Source organism: Oryx dammah, unplaced genomic scaffold, assembly GCF_014754425.2.
Source record: "Oryx dammah isolate SB20612 unplaced genomic scaffold, SCBI_Odam_1.1 HiC_scaffold_12, whole genome shotgun sequence".
Taxonomy (NCBI): Eukaryota; Metazoa; Chordata; class Mammalia; order Artiodactyla; family Bovidae; genus Oryx; species Oryx dammah.
This window is the reverse complement of record NW_024070196.1, coordinates 57,496,800-57,521,348: the sequence shown is the minus strand read 5'-3', so window position 1 is coordinate 57,521,348 and position 24,549 is coordinate 57,496,800. Positions and strand designations below refer to the sequence as shown.

Genomic DNA, 24,549 nt, shown 5'->3' with positions numbered 1-24,549 from the left:
AAGTGTGTGGCCTTCTGTCCCAGGGAAGGGTGGCATGTGCGGCCAGATCCTTCCATAGTCCTTGGGGACCAACCTTCCAAGAGGAAATGAACACGCAAAGGCCTTTGGCTGGAACCACACAACTAGTTTGTTTGTTTTTTAATAAAGCCATTACAAATATGTACAAAGCGTCTCCAAGGTATGAAATTCCTCTTACAAAAGAGCACAATGAACCAGCAAGGGTAGAACCCGGAACGGAATGTCTCCAAGCTTATTGCCCCTCCAGCTGAGTCAGAGGCCTCACTGAGGATCCAAGCAGCCCCACAGCTATCCCCACCACACACGGGGTTCCTGGGCGCTTATAGTGCAAAAGACCTTGAGGGGAGGAAATTGGGGGTTTGAGTTGGGGAGGACACAAGGAGGGGAGAGAAACTTCCCGTGTCCTAGGAAGTAAGTCAAACAGACCTTGTTTGCAAATGAGATACTTGTCCCAGGGAAGTTACAGAAACCCGAAACACAGAGGGCCAGGAAGGTACAGAATCCCCAACTAAGCCATCCCGCCTGTCCTGGAGTGCCCCCAAATGCAGCCTAAGTGGGGCTCCCCTGCTGCTTGCTGGGCCCCAGGCATGTGCTTGCCTTTGAACTAGTGATGTGGAAGGAGCTCAGTGGAGCAGGACAGTTAGCTCACGGGCTTGGAGGAAAGTGGGAACCGGGGCAGCAGAGGGGAGCGTGGTCACAGAAGCCTGAGTCCAGACCTTGGCTCAGTCACCTCACTCTTTGCATGCAACTTTAGCTAAGTTGCATAACCTCTCTGAGCCTCAGCTTCCTCAACTGGGAATAATACCAGCACTGTCTTCCAACGATGGCATAAGGAATAGCTAAGGGGTAAACGCAGAAAGCGCTTAGCACAGCTTCTTTGCTGTGTGAAGCAACAAGAACCAGCCTCTTCGTGCTGGGAATGAGTTGAGGTCATCGGCTTTTGAATTGCCTTCATGAGAGTGTAGCTCTTAGTAAATATAAATTCTGTAGAACAATCTGCCAGCAAGGCTTGGGGTCACAGCGATGACCTGACAAATCTGTTAAAGACCATGAACCAGACTGGAAAGAGACATTGAGTATCGTCTGGTTCTAAGCGGGTCTACCCCTCCAATATCAATACATAAATCTCTTCCCAGAGAACATTCCACAACCTGGCATGTTGTAGGTGCTCAATAAATAGGTGTTGAATGAATTAATTAAACTTTTAAAAATAAACTTTCGGTTTACACTTTAAAATGACACTTTTGACATCAGCTTACTCCATCAGTTCCCATGGGACTAGGCTAAAGTGTCTAGCCTGCCCTCTTCATCCCCTAAACCAGCTTCTGACCCTGTGATTGGCCCAGGTGGACTTAATGGGACATTCAGAAAAGGAAATGGTATCAACATAGAAAAAGAAAACCTGTATTCTGATCACTGCAGCCTCTAATACCAGGTGGACACTCAGCAGTTCCACAGTGGCAAACCAGTGTCCCCAAAAGACATCTGTATAGCATCAAAGAGGACTTTCTTAATTTCCCAAGCAAGAGGGGAAGTGATATTTTGTCAGGAACATGAAAATAAAGGTAGGAGTTCATGAAATCAGATACATGAATTGTCACAGGTCCATTGTTTTGTGACAGTACTGTTCAAATCACCCTTTTCCCCTCACCAGACTAGAAAAGAACTTTAAAATGAGACCACTGGAAGAAGTGGGGGAAAAGTCTCCAGGATCCCAGTGAAAGAGGAACAAAATGGGAATTGGGTTCTAGGAAATGCACTGTCTAGAACCATGGACAGCAGCCAGAGAGGCACAGGGCTCCCCAAAGAAATCTATTACTCAAGCTGTATCTATGTCCAAGGGAATAGGAAAGGGAACCCCAAATTTTAAAAAGGGAGAAGAGATCTTCTCTGCTCGGAGTTGGGGTAAGGGAGAGAAGCTTCCAGAAGGGAATGGATCTAATCTGGAATGTGGAAGTCCCAAGAGGATTCAATCCTTGTGGCTCCTTGATCCCTGCCTTCTGAGAGCAACCAGAAAGAAGGAGGCCCTTCTGTTTGCTCCTCACCTCATTATGCAGCAAGCTACCTAAACGATGATCTCAGAGGCCTCCCTCTGCTTTGCACGGACACACACACACAGACACACACACACACACACTCTCTCTCACTGCTGTCTGCTGAAACCTGATATGAGGTCTTTTTTAAAATTTATTTCAAAGCCTCCCTCCCTCCCTCTCTCTTCACAGACGCTCTGCAGTGAAGCTAATCAAAATCAATGACTCCTTGGCAGCCAGAGAAAAGCAAGGGGGTGGGGAAGGGGGAGAGGGAGGGATGGTGCCAGCACTTTGCATGCTGTGGAAATATTTTTAAAAAAAACCCACCACCCCACTATCTCATGCAATCCAAGTAATGCAACGAGGGAGACGGTGGAGACAATATATACATATATATCATGCTTCAATTTCCTAATACAAATGTCCATCAAGAAGTCAAATCTCATATAAAAACAAGCATTAAAAACAACCCCTTGTCAAAAATCGGGGCAGTGGAGAAATGCACTCAAATTAATGATGTGCAAGAAAAAGCCAGGGTTAGATAAATACACAGTTTCTAACAATACAAGAGAATATGTACAAGGGACTTGGCTGTAAAGCTCCATCAGGAGGGTGCTGGATGCCCAGTTCTCTCAGCAGTGACTTCATTGAAATAAAAATTGTCCCAAACCCCAGCGCTTAGAGTGTGTATCTTCCAGTGGAAATGTCATAAGCTAGTCAGGGTCGAAAAAGGGGACTCTCTGACCTTTAACCTGTGTCCAGGTGGTCAGCACATCCCCGCTGTGGTCTTGAAGGTGCAGCCTTAAAGCAGCAGAGAGCTGTGATCAAGTACAACTACGGTGATGAAAACCCCCTCCCCAGAAAATGGGGTCAGCTGGAAAGTCTAGCGTCTGCCTAGGAAAGTGACTGACAAAGCAGAGGCTGTATTTCATTTCATTCTAGTGAATTTGCCTTCTCTGAGTTCACGGCTTGGTGGGGATGTCACCTGCCGCTCTCTGACGACTGTGCCTACACACCCATCTCCTGTAAACAGAACTGCAGGAAGGGCTCCAGCCACGAGGGAAACAAATAGTCTATAAACAAGCTTTCCTTTTGGCTCTACTGAGTTCCAAGCTGTCCGGGAGGAGAGGGGAAGCTGCCCTCATCTTCAGCAGTTCTGGGTTGCACGTTTCTTTAAAGGGCTATTTAGGAAAACATAAGGCATGGACTTACTTATTTTTCAAAGAAAGAGACAGCTCCCAGCTTGCAGAGGCACTGAAAGCTCCTGCATTCTAAAGGACCTGGTAATTTTCAGCAAAGCCCATGGGAGAGAACTGTTGTTTCAGCCCTTAAAACAGATGATCCCTCTGCTGGCTTCTTGGAAGGGTGTCTGCAGAACAGTCCAGGACACCCGCTGTCCACAGGTACTGAGTGGTGACCTGCAAACCCAGCCTTGTAGAATGACTGTCTGGACCTACAGTCTGGTGCCTCACCACCTCAGCTTTAAAACCCGTAGGGTGTACCCTGCACAGAGGAATAATACCTGTTGTTGTTGGATTTTTTTTTTAATGAAAGCAAAAAATAATCATCGCTCCCTGAAGAGTCTTTGCAGCCAAGTCTCAGTCCAGCACACATTTTTTTTTTTAGCCCTTCTAGAAACTTCTGAAAATAGTAGCTTATCCTGGAGGAAAAACAAAACAAAACAAAACACATCAGACCTTCAGTCAGTGAGATGCTGGTGCATTTCATTTAAATGACCCCGCTCCCTCCCCCAACGTCCCTGGCTTATAAATCACCCTTGACCAGAACTTAGCCGTTTCTTGGCTCTTTAATCCATAAAACCTAAGCCCTGAAATCCCCTTGAGGTGTGGGGGAGGCTGTGGACTGAACTCCCAGGATACTTTTTGTGGGGGTGGAAGAGACAGCAAACAAGCCGCATGTGAGGTCAGCTTTCTACCTCGTGACCAGCAAGCCACTCGGTGCCATCAGCATCCACCTCCTCCCTCCTAGACCCCAAGGTTTGCTCCACAACACCTCTGGATATTCATCCCCACGCAAAGAAAGAGAAAAGACTCTCAAGTGGCACTTTTGTGACTGATCCCTTTTAAAAGAGAATCCGAAACAGCAAAATAGACATCTCTCTCGTTCCCTGGCCTTGCAGGTCTGGCAACAGAACACCATTGCAGCACCAGCAAGAACACGCTTAGCACCAGCAAGATTTAAGTGAAGCACCAGAGATACCAGATTGGTCGGGAGAAAAAAAATGCCTTTTGTCTTGATGTGACAGCGGGACTAGCCATCTATCTAGGTGGACAGAGAGGCTAGGATTTGTGAAGACAGAAATGGAGGTATCCCCGGGCTCTGCCCCTACGACATTGGCCCCAGGTCCTCCTCACTTTTTTTTTCTATTTTGCCTTTTGCCATTTCACCTCTTCCTCCACCAGCATCCCTTCCCAGGCAGTTGGTTGCCTCTGAGGCTAACTCCCACCAGTCTTTGCAAATTTTCTAGGTACACAGTAAGCATCTCTCTTCCAGTGCCCCCAGACATGAAAGAGCATCAGAGTTCACATCGGAAGGTGCAGAAAAGGGAGGGGACCACGTCCTCGACAAGGCATGCACTGAATAGTAATATTCATATTTTCTTTTTTTTTATATATAGAGAGCTGTATGTAAATAGTGTTGGGTTGTCTTGTTTCTGCAGCTGGACATCCAGAGGGCTTCCCCAGTCCCGTTCCTCGTTGCTACTATTGCTCCAGGCGCTGTATTTTTTCTCCACTTCCTTCTCGAAGTGCCAACTGTGGCCTTTCAAGCTCTGGGCTCCCCCTTGGGAAAACAGGAACCAGCTTTCTCCAGGACACAGGGTTTTCACCAACCTGCAGAAATAAAGATTTGTATTTCAGTCAGTAGCCACGTGCAGCAGCTGCTGGGGATGATGTCAGCGCCTTGGACTGCTGCGCAGCCAGCCCTGTGTGTCAGGGAGGGGGAGGGGTGAGAGCTGCTAGATACCAGAGCTCTGATTTGGGAGGAAAGGTGCCCCCAAAGGTGGTATTGGTGCTGCCCCTCCCCACAAAGCCCTGTCCACGTAGCAGCCTTCTCTAAACATGCATTTGTGAGTACACACACACATACCTGTCTCTGCTTTCAGACCTAGATGGATTTACATAGGCATCTTCTGTGATTAAAAAAGACAATGTAAAGACACTACTTTTTTGCTCCTCCATGTCAGGAAACAGGACCTTCATCTATTCATTTCATAGGTCCATCTTCAAGGCAGACTTGTAGGACAGTCTCTACTTTCATCCATCCATCCATCCATCCACTCACCCACCCATCCATCCATCCATTTGTTCATTGATGAACATGCCAAGCACAGGCTAAGGTGTTAAACATCCAGTGATACAGTTCTTACCCTTCAGGGGCTCAGAGGCCAACAAAGGGAAGATGGGATAAAATCAATTATGACAGTGTCATAGGAAGAGCCTGCAATCTGGGTAAGCGTGGGCTATGAGGGACCAGAAGAGAGGTAGCTTGTGAGGGAGGAGGAGGGGTCTGAGAAAAGTCCTCAGAGAAAAAACAAACAGACCCCTGTTGAGTACTGAATGATACCAGTGAATTAGCCAAGTTAAGGTAAGGTATTCTGGGCAGGGCTGAAAAAATAGTACAAACCCAACAGGGTGGAAGCTATACATCCACAGAAAAACTTGTACACAAATGTCCAGAGCAACATTATCTATTAATGGGCTCAAAGTGGACACAACACAAATGCCCATCACCTGATGAATGCATAAATAAAGTGGGGTATCTCCATACAGTGGAATATTATTTGGCCATAAAGAGGAAAGAAACACTGATACACACTACAGTACAGATCAACCTTGAAGACATGATGCTAATGAAAGAAGCCAGACATGGAAGGGACAAATGTATGATTCCATGTATAGGAAATGTCTAGAACAAGAAAATCTATAGAAACAAAAAGCAGATTCATGGTCACCCAGGGCTGGCAGGAAATGTAAACAGCTGCGGGGGTAAATGCTAATGGGTCCAGGGCTTCTGCTGGGGAAATAAAATGCTCTAAATTTGACTGGGGGGATGGCCATACAACTCTGGAAATATACGAAACACCACTGATAGGTACACTTTATTTTTTAAAAGATTGCTGTGTGTCTGTGTTGGTTGCTGTCATGTCTGACTCTTTGCAACCCCATAGACTGTAGCCTGCCAGACTCCTCTGTCCATGGGATTCTGCAGGCAAGAATACTGGAGTGGGTTACCATTCCCTTCTCCAGGGAATCTTCCCAACCCAGGGAGCCACCAGATAACCAGGTTATCGTCTGAGCCACCAGATTGCTAGTTTATTTTTAATATTTACTCATTTATATATTTATTTAGCTGTGCCAGATCTTAGTTGCAGCATGCAAGATCTAGTTCCCTGACCAGGGATCGAATCCGGGGCCCTCTGCATTGGGAATGCGGAGTCTTTGCCACTGGACCACCAGGGAAGTCCCAACTTGTGCACTTTAAAAGGCTCTAAGGAGGGGGAGAGGGAGTAGAGGAAGGGGGAGGGGGCTTTAGGGAGGGAGGAGGAGGAAGGGAGAAGAAGCAGGACCCAGAGGAATGACATAGCATGACAAGGTCGGGGAGCGTGATGAGGCTCAAGTGAAGACTGGGCCACGGGGCCATGGGAGGGATGAGGCTGGAGAGTTAGCAGAGGAGACAAAAACAATTCACACATTCCTCTACAGCAGATGGTAGGGAAACTGCCTTGTGCCTGTTACAAACCACATGGGGTAGGAGAATGATCACTTGATGACCTTCAGGTAGGCAGCAGTCTGGGATTTTGACCTGTCCGAACTGCACCAACAGGCTCACTTGGGCCTATGGCCTCCCGCAGGGTCTAGTTCTCAGAAGGCAGTCATGGGGCCACAAATAGGGCCACAGATCGGCCGGAGCGCCTGCCAGGAAGCTCTCTGCCATAGCTCCAGGCTCCTGTCCTCACCTTTAGGCCAGTCTGCCAGGGAGGGGTGGGGGCGTGGTGGTGGAGATGGGACTGCAGGCACCCCCACAGATTTCCTAAATCCTGCCCACATGTTGCCATCGAACCTTTACTAAACTCTCCTCTGATAACTCAGTTTGGGGGTGATCTCTGCCTCTTACTTGGACCCTGGTCAAGACATACAACTGTATGAAAGAGGGGAGTCACAATCATGTGGACCCCACAAGCTATTCGAATGACCAAAAAGTCGGTTCAGGTTTTTCCATGAACTTTTTGGCCAACCCAATGCATCCGCATCAGAGGGTCACAAGGATCTGAACCAGCAACTTCAAACCTTTTGCTTTTGACTGGCTCAGGTAGAAGAAGATCCCTGCAGCCTGCCAACCACCACCCCAACCCCGTTCCCCTCCTGTCTCATCAGGGCACAAGTGCAGAAGGCGTTCTATTTAGCCGCTGTGTGTTTTCATGGAATACAGATTCAGAGTCACTGTCAACTCAACTGAGAAACACGCTTGATTTAGTTCATGGAAACCAGCTTCTGTAACTCCTAAAAATCATACTTTGTTGGTGCCTAGTCATACTGATCTGCGGAGCCAAAGTCAGTGGAACCCTGCAATATTAGCCTAAGGCAATTATGCTGCCTTAAATACCAGTACAAAAAAGGAAGGATGGGGGGACTTCCTTGGTGGTCCAGCAGCTAGGACTCCACACGCTCAATGCAGAGGGCCTGGGTTCAAACCCCGGTCAGGGAACTAGATCCCACATGCTAAGACCTGGCACAGCCAAATAAAAAAATAAGTATTTTTTTTAAAAAGAAAGTAAAGAGAGAATGCACCTACCGTGGGCTATCAATTGTGCTGAGTTTTTACTAATAAGCATTGTTCCCTGCTCTAGAAAAAGCTCAGTTTCTGCCCTCAACTGGCCTCCAGTCTTACTGGGGACGACATGAAATACCAGAGGTCAGGACTGCAGAAGACCATTGTCTGCAGGTGTGTTTACAGCCTAGAAATCGGGATGCGGTTATATCACCAGGAAAGTTTCAGAGAGGAAGCAGGATTTCATCTGGGTCTTGAAAATACACGGGAAGTTTTTTTCCTATATTTGGAAGAAGGGAAGATGGTTTAGGTGGGGAAGAGGCTGAGCAAGGCTCAAGGACAGTGACAGGTATGGCTCAAACAGGAGACCCTGATGAGCAGGGAACTGCATCAGAGAGTTGTGACAACTGAGATTGTGTTGATACTTGAATTGAGTAGAGATGATGAAGGGAAAAAAAGGTGGCAGCAGGCAAGAAACGGTATTGTTTTCTTGCAAAACTAGAACCAGCAACTGATTTTCACTTTTCCTACCTATAAATCATTGAGCCAATAAGGCTCTCCCAGGGCTGCTAAATGGACAAATTCCTGTACCAGTTGGCATCCTGATTACAGGTTGGTGTCCACAGTGAAGGATGAACATCAGAAGCACCTCTCTGCACTGCATGGAAAAACCAGTGGACACATCGCCACGTCACCACGTCCCACAATCAGTGGGTGGGCCTGTGTGTACACTTCTAGGGGATTTTAAATTGGACACCCTACACTAGCCCACAGAAGTAGTTACATAAGTGTACATAAGGATGTCCCCTCCAGCTTTATTTGTAACAAATTCGCAATTTATTACAAATCTGGAATTTAGAAACAACCCATGTGTTTATTTTTCTTTGTTTATTTTTTTTGGCTGTGCTGGGTCTTCATTGCTGCAGACAAGCTTTCTCTCATTGTGGCAAGTGGGCTTCTCATTGAGGTGGCTTCTCTTATTGCAGCGCACAGGCTTAATTGTGCCAAGGCATGTAGGATCTTAGTTCCTGGTCCAGGGATCAAAATGGTGTCCCCTGCATCGACGGGCGGATTTAACGACGGGACCATCAGGGAAGTCCCCTTTGTGTTTACTGACAGGAGACTGGATTAACAAGCCTCATGGAAATTAGAAAGAGGTAAATCTAAATTAGATAGACAGAGGAGGAGAATTATCATATGACATCCCTCATTTGTGGAATGTAAAAAGAAATGATACAAATGAACTTACTTACAAAACAGAAACAGACTCACAGGCTTAGAGAACGAACTTGTGGTTGCCAGGAGATGAAGGAAGGATGGAGGGAAGGAACAGTTGAGTTTGGGATGGATATGTACACACTGCTATATTTAAAAGGGATCACAATGGATAACAAGCATGTACTGTATAGCACAGGGAACTCTGCTCAGTGTTATGTGGCAGCCTGGATGAGAGGGGATTTGGGGGAGAATGGGTACATGAATATGTATGGCTGAGTCTTCTCACTGATACATGTATGGATGAGTCCTTTCACTGTTCACCTGAAACTATCACAGCATTGTTAATTGGCCATACCCCAATACAAAATTAAAAAAAATTTTAATGTATTGAGATAGAAAGTTGGCTATGATTTTTAACTGAAAAGAGCAAATAGCCCAGGTCTTTTTCTTTCTTTTAATGAATATGTGTATTTGTATATGTGTATACATAGACATTTATACCTATGTATATATCCATATAAAAAGTATTGCAGAAAGGCAAAAGAGTCTAATGGTTAAGAGCCCAGTCTCTGGAGCTTGACGCCTGAGTTGGAATCCTGATTCAGACACTTAAAAGCTGTGTGACTCTGGGCCAGTTATTAACCTCTCTGGGCCTCAGTTTCCTTATATGGAAAAGGAGTGGGGCAGTATGTTGAATCTCATTGTGTTGATGTAAGGACTGAAAGCAGCGACGCATTTGTTATTCTGATTGTTACTGTTGTTAAATATACATCCAGACTGAAAGTTACACCAGGGGTGTAGCTTTAGGGGCTGAGTAAAAGAACACTACAGTTCTCTATATACTGTACTTCCATATTGTTTATGTCACTTTTCTTTTTTTCTTTTTTTTTTTTTGCAAGGAGCAAGGAGTCATTATACAATTTAAAATTAGTTTAAAAACATAAAATCCACCTCCCCCTATGAGCCCAGTTGTCCTGCCCCTGGGATATTCTTCCTCAAACTTGGCTCATAAAGCATTTTCTCAAATGTGACTCACAACCGAAGCTCACAACTGGGGAGATTCATGAAACTTCTGTTTTTCAATGTCCCTGTTTCCACTTTGCACGCACAGAGTGGAGGGGCGGGGCTGGGGTGGAGGTGGGGACAGGAAGCCTGGAGACCCCACCTGCCTGGGCTGAGATACGGCAGGCAGGGAGCTGTGAGTCCCCATGCAGCGTTAGATCGGACAGAAGTCTCACGCCCTTTTCCCTACATCAGAGAAGAGTTAGGACTCTTGGGTTCCCTCCTAAGGGGTCCCAGTTTTAAATTAAAAAAAAAACAAAACACTTTTTTGTTCTTTCTGTTTGCATATGTGGTAAGTTCAGTTCAGTTCAGTCACTCAGTTGTGTCCGACTCTTTGCGACCCCATGAATCGCAGCACGCCAGGCCTCCCTGTCCATCACCAACTCCCAGAGTTCACTCAGACTCACATGCATCGAGTCAGTGATGCCATCCAGCCGAAGTTCCAAGTAGCAGAGAAGGATATACAAATAAACTGAAAGCCGCCTTCACCTCCACCCCCGAGCCACCCAGGACACCTTCTGTGCATGTACACACCGAGTCTCTCCCTTGATCCATCCTGTTTCCTCAGAGCCCAGCAGCATGCCCGGCACACAGTAGGTGCTCAATTCAACCTGTTGAGTGACAGTGGCTAACTGAGCACATGAATAATGGTAGTAACTTCCCAACTTTTCCATCTTTGGGGATTTTTTTTTAATCTTTAAAACTGATTTTTACTGGAGTATAGTTGACTTGCAATGTTGTGTTAGTTTCTGCTGTACAGCAAAGTGAATCAGTTATTATTGTTGTTTTTCAGTCGTTAAGTCGTGTCTGACTCTCTGTGATCCCCGTGGACCGCAGCACACCAGGCTTCCCTGTCTTTCACTGTCTCCTGGAGCTTGTTCAGTCTCATGTCCATTGAGTTGGTGATGCTCTCCAACCATCTCATCCTCTGTTGCCCCCTTCTCCTCCTGTTCTCAATCTTTTCCAGCGTCAGGGTCTTTTCCAGTGAATTGGCTCTTCACCTCAGGTGGCCAAAGTATTGGAGCTTCAGCTTCAGCATCAGTCCTTCCAATGAATATTCAGGGTTGATTTCCTTTAGGATGGACTGGTTGGATCTCCTTGTAGTCCAAGGGAATCTCAAGAGTCTTCTCCAGCACCACAGTTCAAAAGCATCAATTATTCAGCACTCAGCCTTCTTTATGATCCAACTCTCACATCCATACATGACTCCTGGAAAAACCATGGTGGTGGTGGTTTAATTGCTAAGTCGTGTCCAAATCTTGAGATCCATGGACTGTGGCCTGCCAGGCTCCTCTGTCCATCTATGGACCTTTGTCAGCACAGTGATGTTTTGCTGTGATGCTCTGCTTTTTAATCAGTTATACATGTACCTATATCCACTCTTTTTTAGACCCTATACCCATATGAGTCATTACAGAGTATTGAGTAGAGTTCCCTGTTCTTTACAATAGTCCTTAGCACCCACTCTTTCATCTTTGGTTTCAACAAGTTTATTTTGACCATGGGGTTCAAATGGTACCAGTGGTAGGTCCTAATGTCTAAGAATCATGGGTACAAAGTTCTTCAAGTGGAATCCTCCTAGAGGGAAGATGCTCTGGTCCTTGTTATCATTTAAATCTCCACCCGTGTAGCTCATGCTGGCCAGTTAGGAACACTGGGCTCTGAGGAGAGGGGACTAACAGAGCAGAAGGCTAGGTTTAGGGTGTACGAGAAAGGAAGTGGCCATTTATTTGGCAGCTCTTAGAAGAAGTGTTTGCTTCTCTCTGCCTATCTGTCTGCTGCCCCTGTTATCTGTGAATAGTTATCAATTCTATCAGCGAATAGTGTTTTTTAATTAATTGCTGTATTTATTTTTTGCCTGTGCTGGGTCTTCGTTGCCATGCAGGATTTTCTCCAGTTGTGGCGAGTGGGGGCTATTCTTTGTTGTGGTGCACGGGTTTCTCATTGCGGCAGCTTCTCTTATTGCATAGCACAGGCTCTAGAGCACAGGCTCAGGAGTTGCAGTGCTCGGGGTTAGTTGCCCCTCGGCGTATGGAATCTTCCTGGACCAGGGATTTGAAGCTGTGTCTCTTGCACTGGCACGCGGATTCTTAAGCACTGGACCACCAGGGAAGTCCAGTGAATAGTTACTGATCACATAAAGTCTGTGGAGAGAGCCCACCCACTATGAAGTTCTGGCAGGTGGGCCTTGAATACCAAGTTCACTCGATGTCCAGAAGGGTAAGCACTGAGAAGCTGGGGAGGCGGAGAGTAGCAGAGCACAGAACTGACGCCAGATCAAACGGGCAGATCCTTCTTACAGCAATCTCACCACGCGTATCACGTTCTCACATGCTCGTTTTTTCACCCAACAACTTCACCTCTAGGAACTTCACTTTTTTTTGCAAAGTTGTTCAAACAAGAATGTTTACCAAACCTCACTTATGAACTATCAGAAAATGGCAACAGTGTAAATATCCCTGGGGAAATGACCAAATAAGGAAATCGTGGTCCATCCAAGCAACAGAACACCATGCAGCCATAAAAAGAGATGATGAAAACCTCTGTTGACATGGGAACATCTCAGCAACCTATTTTTTATTGGGGAAAAAGCAGATTACAAACAGCAGGACCAGAATGATCTCATTTATTTAAAATAGGACGCATGTGTGGGTGTGTCTATGCATCAAGGGACCTCTGGTGGGGTGGTGTCCAAAATCAGAGGTTGTCAATTTAAACGCATCAGATCCAGTGCAGCAGGGGCCACAGTCATTGGAGAGTTTGTGTCCCATCTAAAGAGGTTTCTGATGCTCATCTGCAGCCTCTCACTGCCACATGGGACTTGGTGTTGTCAGATCTTTCCATTTTTTCAAGAAAAAACTGAAAATGTGGGCTTCTATATGAAAGTGCCTGGTTTGTAAGTGTTGGGGAGAAAGCATGCAAGTCAAATAAAACTCAACAGAAGGCCAGTTTCAGCCAGGAAACCACCATCTTTGCCTAGACACGAAGGTATTCTTAGACAAGGACAGCTGGCATGTAAGCCCACCTCCTTTTAACCCTCAGAAGCTCTCTGAGCCTCGGCTTCATCATCTATAACGTGAGGAGTGGGTTTGGTGGTTTCCAAAGCCCTGTCTAGCTCTGGCTATGCTTCTAGAACAGTGATCTCTTGGGGTCCTAGATTTCTTGAGACTCAGATCAGAGCTATGATTTCTCTCTGAAGTGGGGGAGAGGAATAAAGGAGTATGAATCAGCCAATTGTATGTCTCATTTCTGGGGGGGGTCCCAAATTTTCTAGGCCTCTCCCCAACTCATTCACTCATTTACTCATCCATCCATCCATTCAGTAGTTAGTGAATGCTTACTCTGTACCAGTCACCATGCCAGGCGCTGGGATAAGTGATGAATTGGGGTCCCCTGGGGACCCCAGGGCTAGTGTCCCCCAGAACCATAGGGAGTCCTGTCCCCTAGGACAGTTGGGGAGTGGTGGTCTGGAGGTTCCCCCTGCCCTGGTGCAGTGACTTAAGAAGGCTGTTGGTGATCCACAGGGTTGAGGAGGCAGAATTGGCAACTCCTTTGTGCAGAAGGCTCAGAGAAGTCCCTTAAGAGCTCCATGGACTGAAATTTACACCAAACAAGAACATATATCCTGCACTATCATTTACCATTTTCTACCATTTTCTGAACATCAGTGACACGCATTATACTGCTCAGAAGGTAGAGAGGCATGCCTACGATCACACAAGTGGGAAATGGCAGATTAGGACCTGACCTGAGAGTCAGCCTGACTTGAAAGTTCATGTCACTTTCCACCAAGCTGTCCTACACTGGCAAAAAATCTGGGTGAGTTAGATAAACAGTTACCAGCAGTTCAATTTTCTGAATCAAGAGTGAGGCTCCACAATGCGCTAACAGGCTAAAACATTTTCAATCTGGGCTGTCTTTGAAAATGGTGTGTGCTGATTGCTAAATCGCTTTAGTTGTGTCCAACTCTGTGACCGAATGGACTGTAGCCCGCCAAGCTCCTCTGTCCGTGGAGATTCTCCAGGCAAGAATACTGGAGTGGGTTGCCATGCCTTCTTCCAGGGGATCTTCCCAACCCAGGGATCGAACCCATGTCTCTTATGTCTCCTGCACTGGCAGGGGGGTTCTTTATCACTAGCACCACCTTGGAAACCTATGAAAATGGTACCTCTTCTTAAATCTATCTCATGGCCCCCGGCAAATTCCCACCCTCAGAAGACCCCTCCAAAATCACTTTGTCTAAGATTCCCCGCTATCAGGATGTTAGCATCCTGCAGTATTTATTAAGTACCATGTGCCAAATCCAAGAATATCCAGATGCCACAGTAAGGAATTCAACTTTATTAGGCAAGCAAAGGTGCTGATCATTCCTAGGCAGGGCAGTGGCGCTTTTGGGAAGGGAACGATGAAACTATGTATACTGATGCACTGCAGGCAGTGAAAGTGAAGAGGAGCTAAAGAGCCTCTTGATGAAAGTGAAAGAGGACAGTGAAAAAGTTGGCTTAAAGCTCAACATTCAGAAAACAAAGATCATGGCATCTGGTCCCATCACTTCATGGGAAATAGATGGGGAAACAGTGGAAACAGTGTCAGACTTTATTTTTGGGGGCTCCAAAATCACTGCAGATGGTGACTGCAGCCATGAAACTAAAAGACGCTTACTCCTTGGAAGAAAAGTTATGACCAACCTAGATAGTATATTCAAAAGCAGAGACATTACTTTGCCGACTAAGGTCCGCCTAGTCAAGGCTATGGTTTTTCCTGTGGTCATGTATGGATGTGAGAGTTGGACTGTGAAGAAGGCTGAGCGCCGAAGAATTGATGCGTTTGAACTGTGGTGTTGGAGAAGACTCTTGAGAGTCCCTTGGACTGCAAGGAGATCCAACCAGTCCATTCTGAAGGAGATCAGCCCTGGGATTTCTTTGGAAGGAATGATGCTAAAGCTGAAGCTCCAGTACTTTGGACACCTCACGCGAAGAGTTGACTCATTGGAAAAGACTCTGATGCTGGGAGAGATTGAGGGCAGGAAGAGAAGGGGACGACCGAGGATGAGATGGCTGGATGGCATCATGGACTCAATGGACATGAGTCTGAGTGAACTCCGGGAGTTGGTGATGGACAGCGAGGCCTGGCGTGCTGCGATTCATGGGGTCGCAAAGAGTCGGACACGACTGAGCGACTGAACTGAACTGAACTGAACTGCAGGCAGTGAGCCTGGCTCACAGACCCGGTCCCACACCTCAGGAGCTGCCATTCACAGACTCCAAATCCAAGAACATGGTGCCATAATGACAAGTACAGCCAGGCAGGCAGAGAAGTCCTTCAAACTTAGTGACGCTGCCATGACTTGGAGCCTTTTCCTGAAGCTGGGATGGGCTTGCCAGCAGTCATCGCACTTACGCACTCCAACAATGGCTAGAGGTGTGGTCTACAGAGAATATTCCATAAAAACACAACACAGATTTAGCTGAGGATGGCAACAGCCAGCTCCAGAGTCAAGCAATAACCACATTATGGATAGTGGCCGGTGACATAAATGAAAAATGGGAACAAATGGCAGAGTTTATCTAGAACCCACAAGATTTTATACTCTTTAGACATCGTTTATAATAAAAGAATGTTTACATACATTTTTGATACCAAAGTTCCTTAGAAAATCTCTGTGATGTACCCGAAGAATGACACCCAAGGGCGTTCTGTATCACAAGTGTAAACAATCCAAACCTCCAATGATAGCCGAGTGAGAAGGCAGATGATGGAAGAGCCAAACAGAGAAATCCTAAGTAACCTCCAAGAAGTGTGTCACGGAAAATACCATAACACATGGAGAAATGTCCATGATATAATGACAAAGTCAGATTACAGAAAATGTATTTACAGGGATTCCATTTGTTAAACTACTTCTCAGCGCATTTTTTTTCAGCCACACCATGTAACATGTGGGATCTTAGTTCCCAAACCAGGGGTCAAACGCATGCCCCTTGCAGTGGAAGCATGGGAACTTGATCATTGGATGGCCAGGGAAGTCCCCTCAGTGCATTTTTTTTTTTAATGGAAAGAAATCTATCAAAATCTTAACAATGGGTAGTGAGATAAAAAACAATCGACTAAAATCTTCTTTTATTCAGTATTTTCCAAGTATTTGATAATGAGCTTGTAATACTTTTCATAATCAAGAAAAAAGCTATTTTCTTTTCTAAAAAGGTAATAAACTTTATGATATAAAGTTTCCCTGCTGCTGCTGCTGCTGCTGCTAAGTCGCTTCAGTCGTGTCTGACTCTGCACGACCCCATAGACGGCAGCCCACCAGGCTCCCTCATCCCTGGGATTCTCCAGGCAAGAACACTGGAGTGGGTTGCCATTGCCTTCTCCAATATAAAGTTTCCCAAAGCTATTTAATTCCATCTTGCCCAAGCCCGCGGCCTGTGGAGCAAAAGTTTAGACATGGCGATACTCTGTGGAGTAGTCAATTTTCTCTCCACAGGGCAGGTAAAGGAGCCTTCTGTTTTCCTGGTGTACAGTGCTACTGGAAGGTCACATCTCACTGACCTGGCCTAAAACAGAGATCCCCACCCAATAGCAGGGGTACTAGTTTAGGGCAGGAAGGAGGGAGGGAAGACAATACGGAATTGAATGGTGAAAGTTCTCAGGTGATGGAAATCCAGCCTGTATCCACAGTCTCTAAGGGCACTGAGGGTTGGTCATCAGAGAGCCGGTACAGGGACCAGAATCTCTCAGACCTTAAACAACCTAAATATTCATCAACAGAGGAATGGATAAAGAAGATGTGGTTTATATAGATATATACATATATATGTATGCATACATGTATATGTACATATACGCGTGTGTATACACATGTGTATACATATACATGTATATGTACATATACACAAGGGAATATTACTCAACCATAAAAGGGAAAGAAATTGGGTCATTGGTAAGAGACATGGCTGGACCTAGAGACTGTCATATAGCATGAAGTCAGAAAGAGAAAAACAAACATCATATATTACTGCATAAATGAGGAATCTGAGAAAATTAGCATAGACCATCTCATTTACAAGGCAGAAATAGAAACACAGATGTAGAGAACAAATGTATAGATATCCAAGGGGAAAGGGCAGACTGGGATGAATTGGACGATTGGGATTGACATACACACACTATTGATGTCTGTGTGTGGGCTCAGCTGCTCTTTGCAATCCCACGGACTGCAGCCCACCAGGCTCCTCTGATAGAATTTCCCAGGCAAGAATACTGGAGTGTGTTGCCATTTCCTTCTCCAGGGGATCTTCCCGACCCAGGGATCAAACCCAGGTCTCCTGCACTGGAAGGCAGATTCTTTACCACTGAGCTGCCAGGAAGCCCAGTTCTGTCCCTTGCACCACGTCTAATCTCCACTTATAAAGCACCCCTTCCTGTGCTGTCGGCACGTGTCACTCGCTTTACAGCAACACGCACCCTCTCTACCACGGCCTGAGCTAGCCCGTCTTCCATCTGACTTTCTCTCCCCCTAGTTCACGTGGTCTTAGCCCACTGCTCACTTTTCTCTTCCTCAAACATACAGTGCAGAATGTCACCTCCCCAGAACACCTTTCTTCCAGACACCCACATGGCTGACTCCTCATCACTCAAGTCACTCCCCTGGTCTCCCCTTGAGCGGCCATCACCGTCCATTGCAGGTAGGAATGCACCAGGCTTCTGCTACGACAGGCATACCTCAGAGTAGTCACAGTTGTTTTTGTTTTTTACAAATGGAAGGTCTGTGGCATCCCCACCTTGAGCAAGTCTATTGATGCAATTTTTCCAACAGTATTTGCTCACTTCATGACTCTGTGTCACATTTGGGTAATTCTTGCAATATTTCAAACTCTTTCATCATTATTATATTTGTTATGGGGATCTGTGATCCGTGATCTTTGATGCGATTATTTCAAAAACATTATGACTTATAGAAGGCTCAAATGATGGTCAGCAGCATTTTTTAGCAATAAAGTATTTTTTAATTGAGGTGTATACGTTGTTTTTAAAGACATCACCCTACTGCACACTTAATAGACTACAGTGTAATGTAAATGTAACTCTTACATGCATGGGGAAACCAAAAAAATTCATGACCTGCCTTATTGCAGTGGTCTGGAGCCAAACCACAGTATCTCTGAGGCCTGCCTGTACATTATCTTTGTGTGTTACCTTCAGAGCCCACAGCACTTTCTGAAATTCTGTGTTTAGACTGCATAATCCAAAGATGGCCACAATATCTTCTCTCCTATTTGCTATTCTACAACCTTGCCACCCATGGGGTGGGATCTAATTCCACTCTCCTCTAAGTCTAGGCTGACTTGTGACTTGCTTTTGACCAAAGTGATTTCTTTCTTTTTAAAATATTTATTTGGCTGTGTAGGGTCTTAGTTGAGGCATGCAGGATCTAGTTGCCTGACCAGGGATCGAATCCGGGCCCCATGCCCTGGAAGTGAGGAGTGTTAGCCATTGGACCACCAGGGAAGTCCTTTGACCAAAATGATTTCTGAAGCTGGGTCAAAAAAGACAAAGCAGCTTCCATTTGGCCCTCTGAGACGTCTGCCTTTGGAGTTCTAAGACACCAGGTCAGAATCTGTCTATCATGAGGCTGCCGTGCTGTGCGGAAGCCCAGGCCACAAGAGGAGACTGAGTATAAATGCTCTGATTGGCAGTCCCAGCCGACAGCCAGCTTCAACAGCCAGACCTTTATATAAATGAAGATCCCCCTCCCACGACTCCAGTCCCCCAGTCAACCTGGAGCAGACACAAGTCACCCTTGCTATGCCTTGTTTGGATTTCTGACCCTTAGAATGTTTGAGCCTAATCAAATCGTTGTGGGTTTTTTTTTAATGTTTATTTAAATATTTAATATTTAAACATTTATTTAAATATATAGTATTATCAATTTAAATATATAATATTTAAATATCAATTAAATATATAATAGTTTAGAGTATTTATTTAAAGATTTATTTGGCTGTGTCGAGTCATAGTTGCAGAACACGGGGTCTTAATTGCGTTGTGTAGGCTCTTTCATTGCAGCACACGGACTCTCTAGTTGTGGTGCTCAGGTTTAGTTTCTCTGGCATGTGGGATCTTCCCAGACCAGGGATTGAACCTGCATCCCAGGCATTGTAAGGCAAATTCTTAACCACTGGACCACCTGGGAGGGCCCTCAAATAGTCATTTGAAGCCACTAAGTTTTGGAGTCATTGGTTACACAGCAGTTGTAACCGGAACAGTCTTTAGTGATTGATCATCTGTACTCTTCCCCTAAAATGTAGGCTCCATGAGAGGCAGGGGCTTCTAATGTCTTGGTCCTTCTGTGTCCATCATGCCCTGCACACAGCAGGAACTCAAGAATTAATAGGTGAATGAGTGGAAAAAGCTTAATTTGGGAAACAGTGATACTCATCTGACACAGTTTTTGAATGACTCATGTACTGTGTTCGTCATAGTTATTTTGTATCTACTATGCCACAAGCAAGTTGCCATGAGCTAGGGGCAGTGTGGGGCAGCTCCTTGCTCCGGTGAAATCCTACCACACAAGAGTGATGACCAGTAGGGAAACCGAGGCCCTCTATTCTGCATCCTCCCTACTCCCAGCACAGAGGTGCGGTTGCCAAATCCACCCAGCCCACATCTGGGGGTGTATTTAATTATCCCGGGTGTGGCTGTGTTTACATCCACAGCTCAGTCACTTGTGTCCTGGCCTCTCAGCAGGCAAGCGAGTGACTCCAGACAGGGACCATGTGGCAGGAGGGCTGCCACAGTCCCACACATCTGGCCCCTTCCTAGGGGTTGGGGGTGGTCCTCCCCAACAGCTGTCTCCACCCCTTCTGTTCCCTCCTTTTCCTCTCCCTGCCGAGGCTTTCAAGCTCTAAAAGTCATTCTGGCAGGGGTGCAGCAGGCTGAGAGGGAAGCCTGAGGGATGCGCCTCCAGGTTTAACCACTTAATCCCCAAAGTACCTGCCAAGAACCAGTTAGCATGTCTGGCGGGCAGGCCAGACTGTCATTAATTCATTAAAGCCGGCTCCTGCTGGCCCATTATCTTCCTTGCCGCTGACCACGTCGCCTCTTGGGCGCGCAGAGTCCCCCTTTCTCCACTTCTCCTTAGTCCTAAGGCAAGATTCTGTCCTCCCCGAGCCCCCTCCCCCTGCCAGAATCCTCCTCCTTCTCTTCCCCTCCCCTCCCCCTCCCACGGCACGCACTTCTCCCTAGCACGCCTCCGCCAGCCAGCGCTTACCATAAAGCATCTTTTGTTCCCTCTCCTGTATCTTTCGAGCAGTGACTGGTTAAAACACACCCATTCTCCTCCGGGCCTCCCCAGCCTCCAGGGAGCCTCTCCCTTGCCCACTCCCCCGAGGCTCTCTCAAAAAGGGAATCTCTCTAGTGCAGGAATTTGAGGCTCACCACCCCCTCTGCTTGCTGCTCACTATCTTCTCCTCCCCTGCACCCCTCAAATCATCTGAGGGGCAGCTAGGTGCAGGTCCCCAAAGACAGACCCTCCAATGTGAGTTCTGACTTTGCCCCTGATCCTTCAAGACAACTCAGGTGGATTTTCTCTGCCTCAGTTTCCCCTTTGAAACAATAAGAATGACATTAACCATTTTATAGCATCCTCTAAGGATTGAAATAAGTGTCAAGCACTGCACTGGGCATTTGAAATGGATGACCTCTTATTGACCTCCCAGCAATCCTGACAGATACAGCTGAGGTTTACAGATAAAGGCTCAGAGAAGTTGTGGTTCTTACCCAAGGTCACACTGCCAGAAAGTTCTTGGGCTGGGACTTAAATCCAGTTTTCATCTGATCCCTAAACCCATGCTCTTCACCAATATACTATCCTGGCCTATGTGGCCCCGATTCCCCAAAATGCCAAGCAGAAATAGTGTGGAACCACCAGCAAGGACAATGGCAAAATGTTGTCTACTTTCAGGAAAAAAGGTATTAAATGCACAATCATAGTCAAACACAGGTATGAAATGCACAATCCCTTCTTGATGCACAAGGCGCTGTTTTAGAGCTTTCTGTATATGACCTCATTTTACCCTCTTGACAGTACCTATGCATTTAAGTACTGTTATTGTCCCCACATTACATATGGGAAAACTGAGTCTTGGAGGGGAGGTTGGCTCTTTGTTTAATGATGACTTCTGAGAAAAGTATTGGTGGCTCGCAGTAGAAGCTCCAGACCACTTTGTTGAAACTGCTGTCCTACATATAGCTAAGCTTGCCTTTAATACCTAAGAGAATGGTCTGCCGTGGATGGCGGATTCAGGCCTCCCTGAAACCCCTAAGGTACCCTGTGAGCGTTTCCATTTCTCCTCCAGGGTAGGAAATGTAGAGAGGACCACACACAGAACTCAAAAAACTGACTTTCCCCAGGGGATTTCCTTTCACTTCTTCCTAACTTACCAGACCAAAGATGGGTTTCCCCCAGTTAAGCCAAAAGCACAAGAAAGGCCCGAGTGGTGGACAGCAGGGAGAGAAGCCAAGTCCTTGGTATGGGAGCCACGCCTAGAAGACCCAGCGCAGCGAACCCCGGGATGGTAGTGGTATACACTCTACCATTCTGTAGGCGATCTGAGAGGGTTCCAGGCATCCTAGGGTCAGGGTACCCAAGGAGAAAGGACCCTAGAAGGGTGTGACTGCTGGGGACGCCCGGCAGGGCCGCACAGGCGGGAGGAGAACCCAGGGATGTGCTGAGGAGCTGGCCTGGAGTCGGGACGCAGCAAGAGACTCTGCGGCAGAAACAGGGTGAGGAGGGGGAAATCAACCCCGCGGAGACGACGCTTAGCCGACACCACCCCAGCGAAACTCCTCCCAAACTCCTCCCAGTCCCCCTTCCGGGCGGCAAGGGTCCTCCCGCGCGCCCGAGCCCAGAGCGGCGCGCTCCGTCCGCCCCGCGCGCCCTCGCGGAGGTCTCGGGCACCTCCCCGGCGGCAGCCTTCTCCTGAGGACCCCGGAGCACCCCCCGGCCCCGAAGTGAACACACAGTCGGGCTCTGGCTGAGCGCCCTCGGTCCCGGGGAATGGGACGCCCAGCATCCCGCACCGTCCAATCCTGAGACTGGAGCGCTTCTCGAACCTCGCCCGGACCCCAAGACTGGTGGAAACGATGTCCTAACCTTCCTCCCCATTTCCACTGGGTTCCTCTCGCTTCCCATCTTTCTCATCCACGTTCCCACTGTCTTGTTCTCCAGGAAGTCCCCCTTTTTTTTCTCCAGCTTCTTCGACTTTCCTCGTCTCGCCGCCGTTTTTTTTTTTTTTTTTTTTTTTGGTCTCTGCCTCCTCTCCCACCTTCTTTCCGCCTTTCCCTAAATTACACACTTTGGGCTTCGCGTCTCTTTCTTGGCTCCTTTTTCTGCCCGGCCTCCCCGTGCCCCATCCAAAATTTTTTTTCCTGCCCCCAGGATCCGGCAGCCTCCGCCCGGTCCCTTGCAGCCGAGGGTAGCCCCTTGTCTCTCGCGAGAGGGAGAAGCGAATGGGACCTCCGAAAGCCGTGCAGAGGGCGCCCCGAAGCGCGCCCTTCTTTTAGCCAGCACCGGGGCTGCGCCGGCCCACGCGACATCTGTCACCCGCGCTCCCGGCTCACACCCCGCGCACCCCCGCAGCTCCCCGAGCGTTGCCACCCCCCACGCTCCGGCTGCCGCCTCTCCCTGCAGGCGCCGCGCCAGCTTCCCAGGGTGTTGGCGCACCGCGGGGCTCGGCCGCGACCCGAGCGCTGGGCGTCTGCGGGCCGTGACTTCGGGGTTGGCTTTCTCACTTTCCGGCCCTAGACCCACCTGTGGTGGGCTCAGCCTGATTCTCTCCACCCCCATTCTCTGCAGCTCACCTCTCTATTCCAGAACCTGAAAAGACAGTCCTGACCTGCTCTCTCCCTTCAAGTGCCTAGCACAGTGCCAGGCACACAGCTGGTGCCCAGCAATTCCCCAACCCAAGGACTTAGCGCACAGTAGATGCCCAGTACCTTTCTTCCACTGGTACCAAACATGCTAGGCGCTCACTACTTACTACCCATCACCATCCAGTGCCTAGCATACCGCAGGCTCTCAAACATTCCCTTCAACTACAAGGCCTAGCATCCAGAAAGAGCTCAATGAATGCTCTTTCATTAAGGCCTTCCCCCTGGAGTTTCCCTAAGAGCCTCAGATTCCCGCTCATTTGGGGACATCGCCTTCATCTCAACTCCCTCCGTTTGGTGACGAGGAGGCCGAGCTCCTTGGATGGTACACCTCACTGGAGAAGGAGAGAAGTTGGCAGAGCGGAGGAAAAGTGCAAAGTTTTAGGGAGAAAGAGGGAGCCGGGCTGAAACCTGGAGGGGGAGGAAGTCGCGAGATGCGGTCCGGGCACCGGAGGATGGGCTACAGAAACTGGAGAAGGGACACTGAAGGAGAACAGGGTTTGGGGCGGAGGTGATGGAGACGGTGGCTCTTAGGAACGGCAGGCCGCAGGAAGAGGACTGAGGACTCGTCTTGAAACCGCGATAGATAATTCTTTGGCGTGGCTTGTAACTCTGTTCTCTGAGCAAGCACACTTTTTTACTTGCACTGTGTGTTTGCTTGAAGGGTTGGTGGGACTTACGGAGGCTAAAGTCCTCCCAAAGCCCCTCGATGGAGGGAGTGGCAGAGTGCGCTTAAGAGGAGTTGGAGACAGAACGGTGGACCTGGTACGTGGAAGGAGAGAGGGGGACTGTCTAAGAAGGGGAAGAAGATCCCTGCGAGAGAATGGAGCAGAGAAGACGGGAAGCCGCAAACTTGCGGCTCTCCGGCTCCCAAGCCAGCCTCACGTCTCCAGCCCCCAGCCGCCGCGCCCTGGCGCTAGCTCGCGTACCTGTTGCTCGCTCCGGCTGGGTCTCGGCTCCGGCCCCACCAAGAAGCCCCGCGTTCCTACAAGTTCCGCCTGCCGAGCAGCCAGGCCGCCAGCGCCGCCACCTGCGCGGCCGCGCACAGCCAGGGCCAGTAGGTAGGGAGCGCGCCGGGAGCCGGCGCCCTCCGGCTCCGCGCGCGGCGCCGCCACATGGTGCGCTGGTGCAGCTCGTCGCCGAGCGCCTTGAGCCGGGCGGCCGTGAGCTGCGCGGCGGACGAGCGCAGACCCAGACGGCCGGCGCTGCAGGCGCACACGGCCGGGGGCCCACGGCCGCGGTGCAGGGGGCACGGGCACATGACCGCTCGCCTCGCTCCCTCCCCGCGTCCGGTCGCCCCTCGCCTCCTCTCCCTCCGGCCTCCGCGCCTGCCTCCGCCGCGCTCCAGTCGCCGGGGGCCTCCCCTGGACACCAAGTTTCTCCTTGTGCTGTGCGTTTGTTGTGCTGACGGCGCTATTATTAATTAAAGTGTCACATGGTGGAGGGGGGCGGGGAGGGCGCGGGGAGGGGGGTTACATCATCCGGCCCCGAGGGTGGG

General features: G+C 48.2%; 1 protein-coding gene across 1 annotated transcript; it reads right to left on the bottom strand.

Moving 5' to 3' along the window:
• Positions 1-3,587: 3,587 nt before the first annotated feature.
• On the bottom strand, positions 3,588-24,312 carry HRK (harakiri, BCL2 interacting protein). Its single transcript, XM_040251633.1, has 2 exons — positions 23,981-24,312; positions 3,588-4,903 (listed from the first exon to the last, which is right to left on the bottom strand). The coding sequence occupies exon 1, from the start codon at positions 24,310-24,312 to the stop codon at positions 24,037-24,039; it is 276 nt and encodes a 91-aa protein (XP_040107567.1). The 3' UTR covers positions 3,588-4,903; positions 23,981-24,036.
• Between the last annotated feature and the right edge of the window lie 237 nt (positions 24,313-24,549).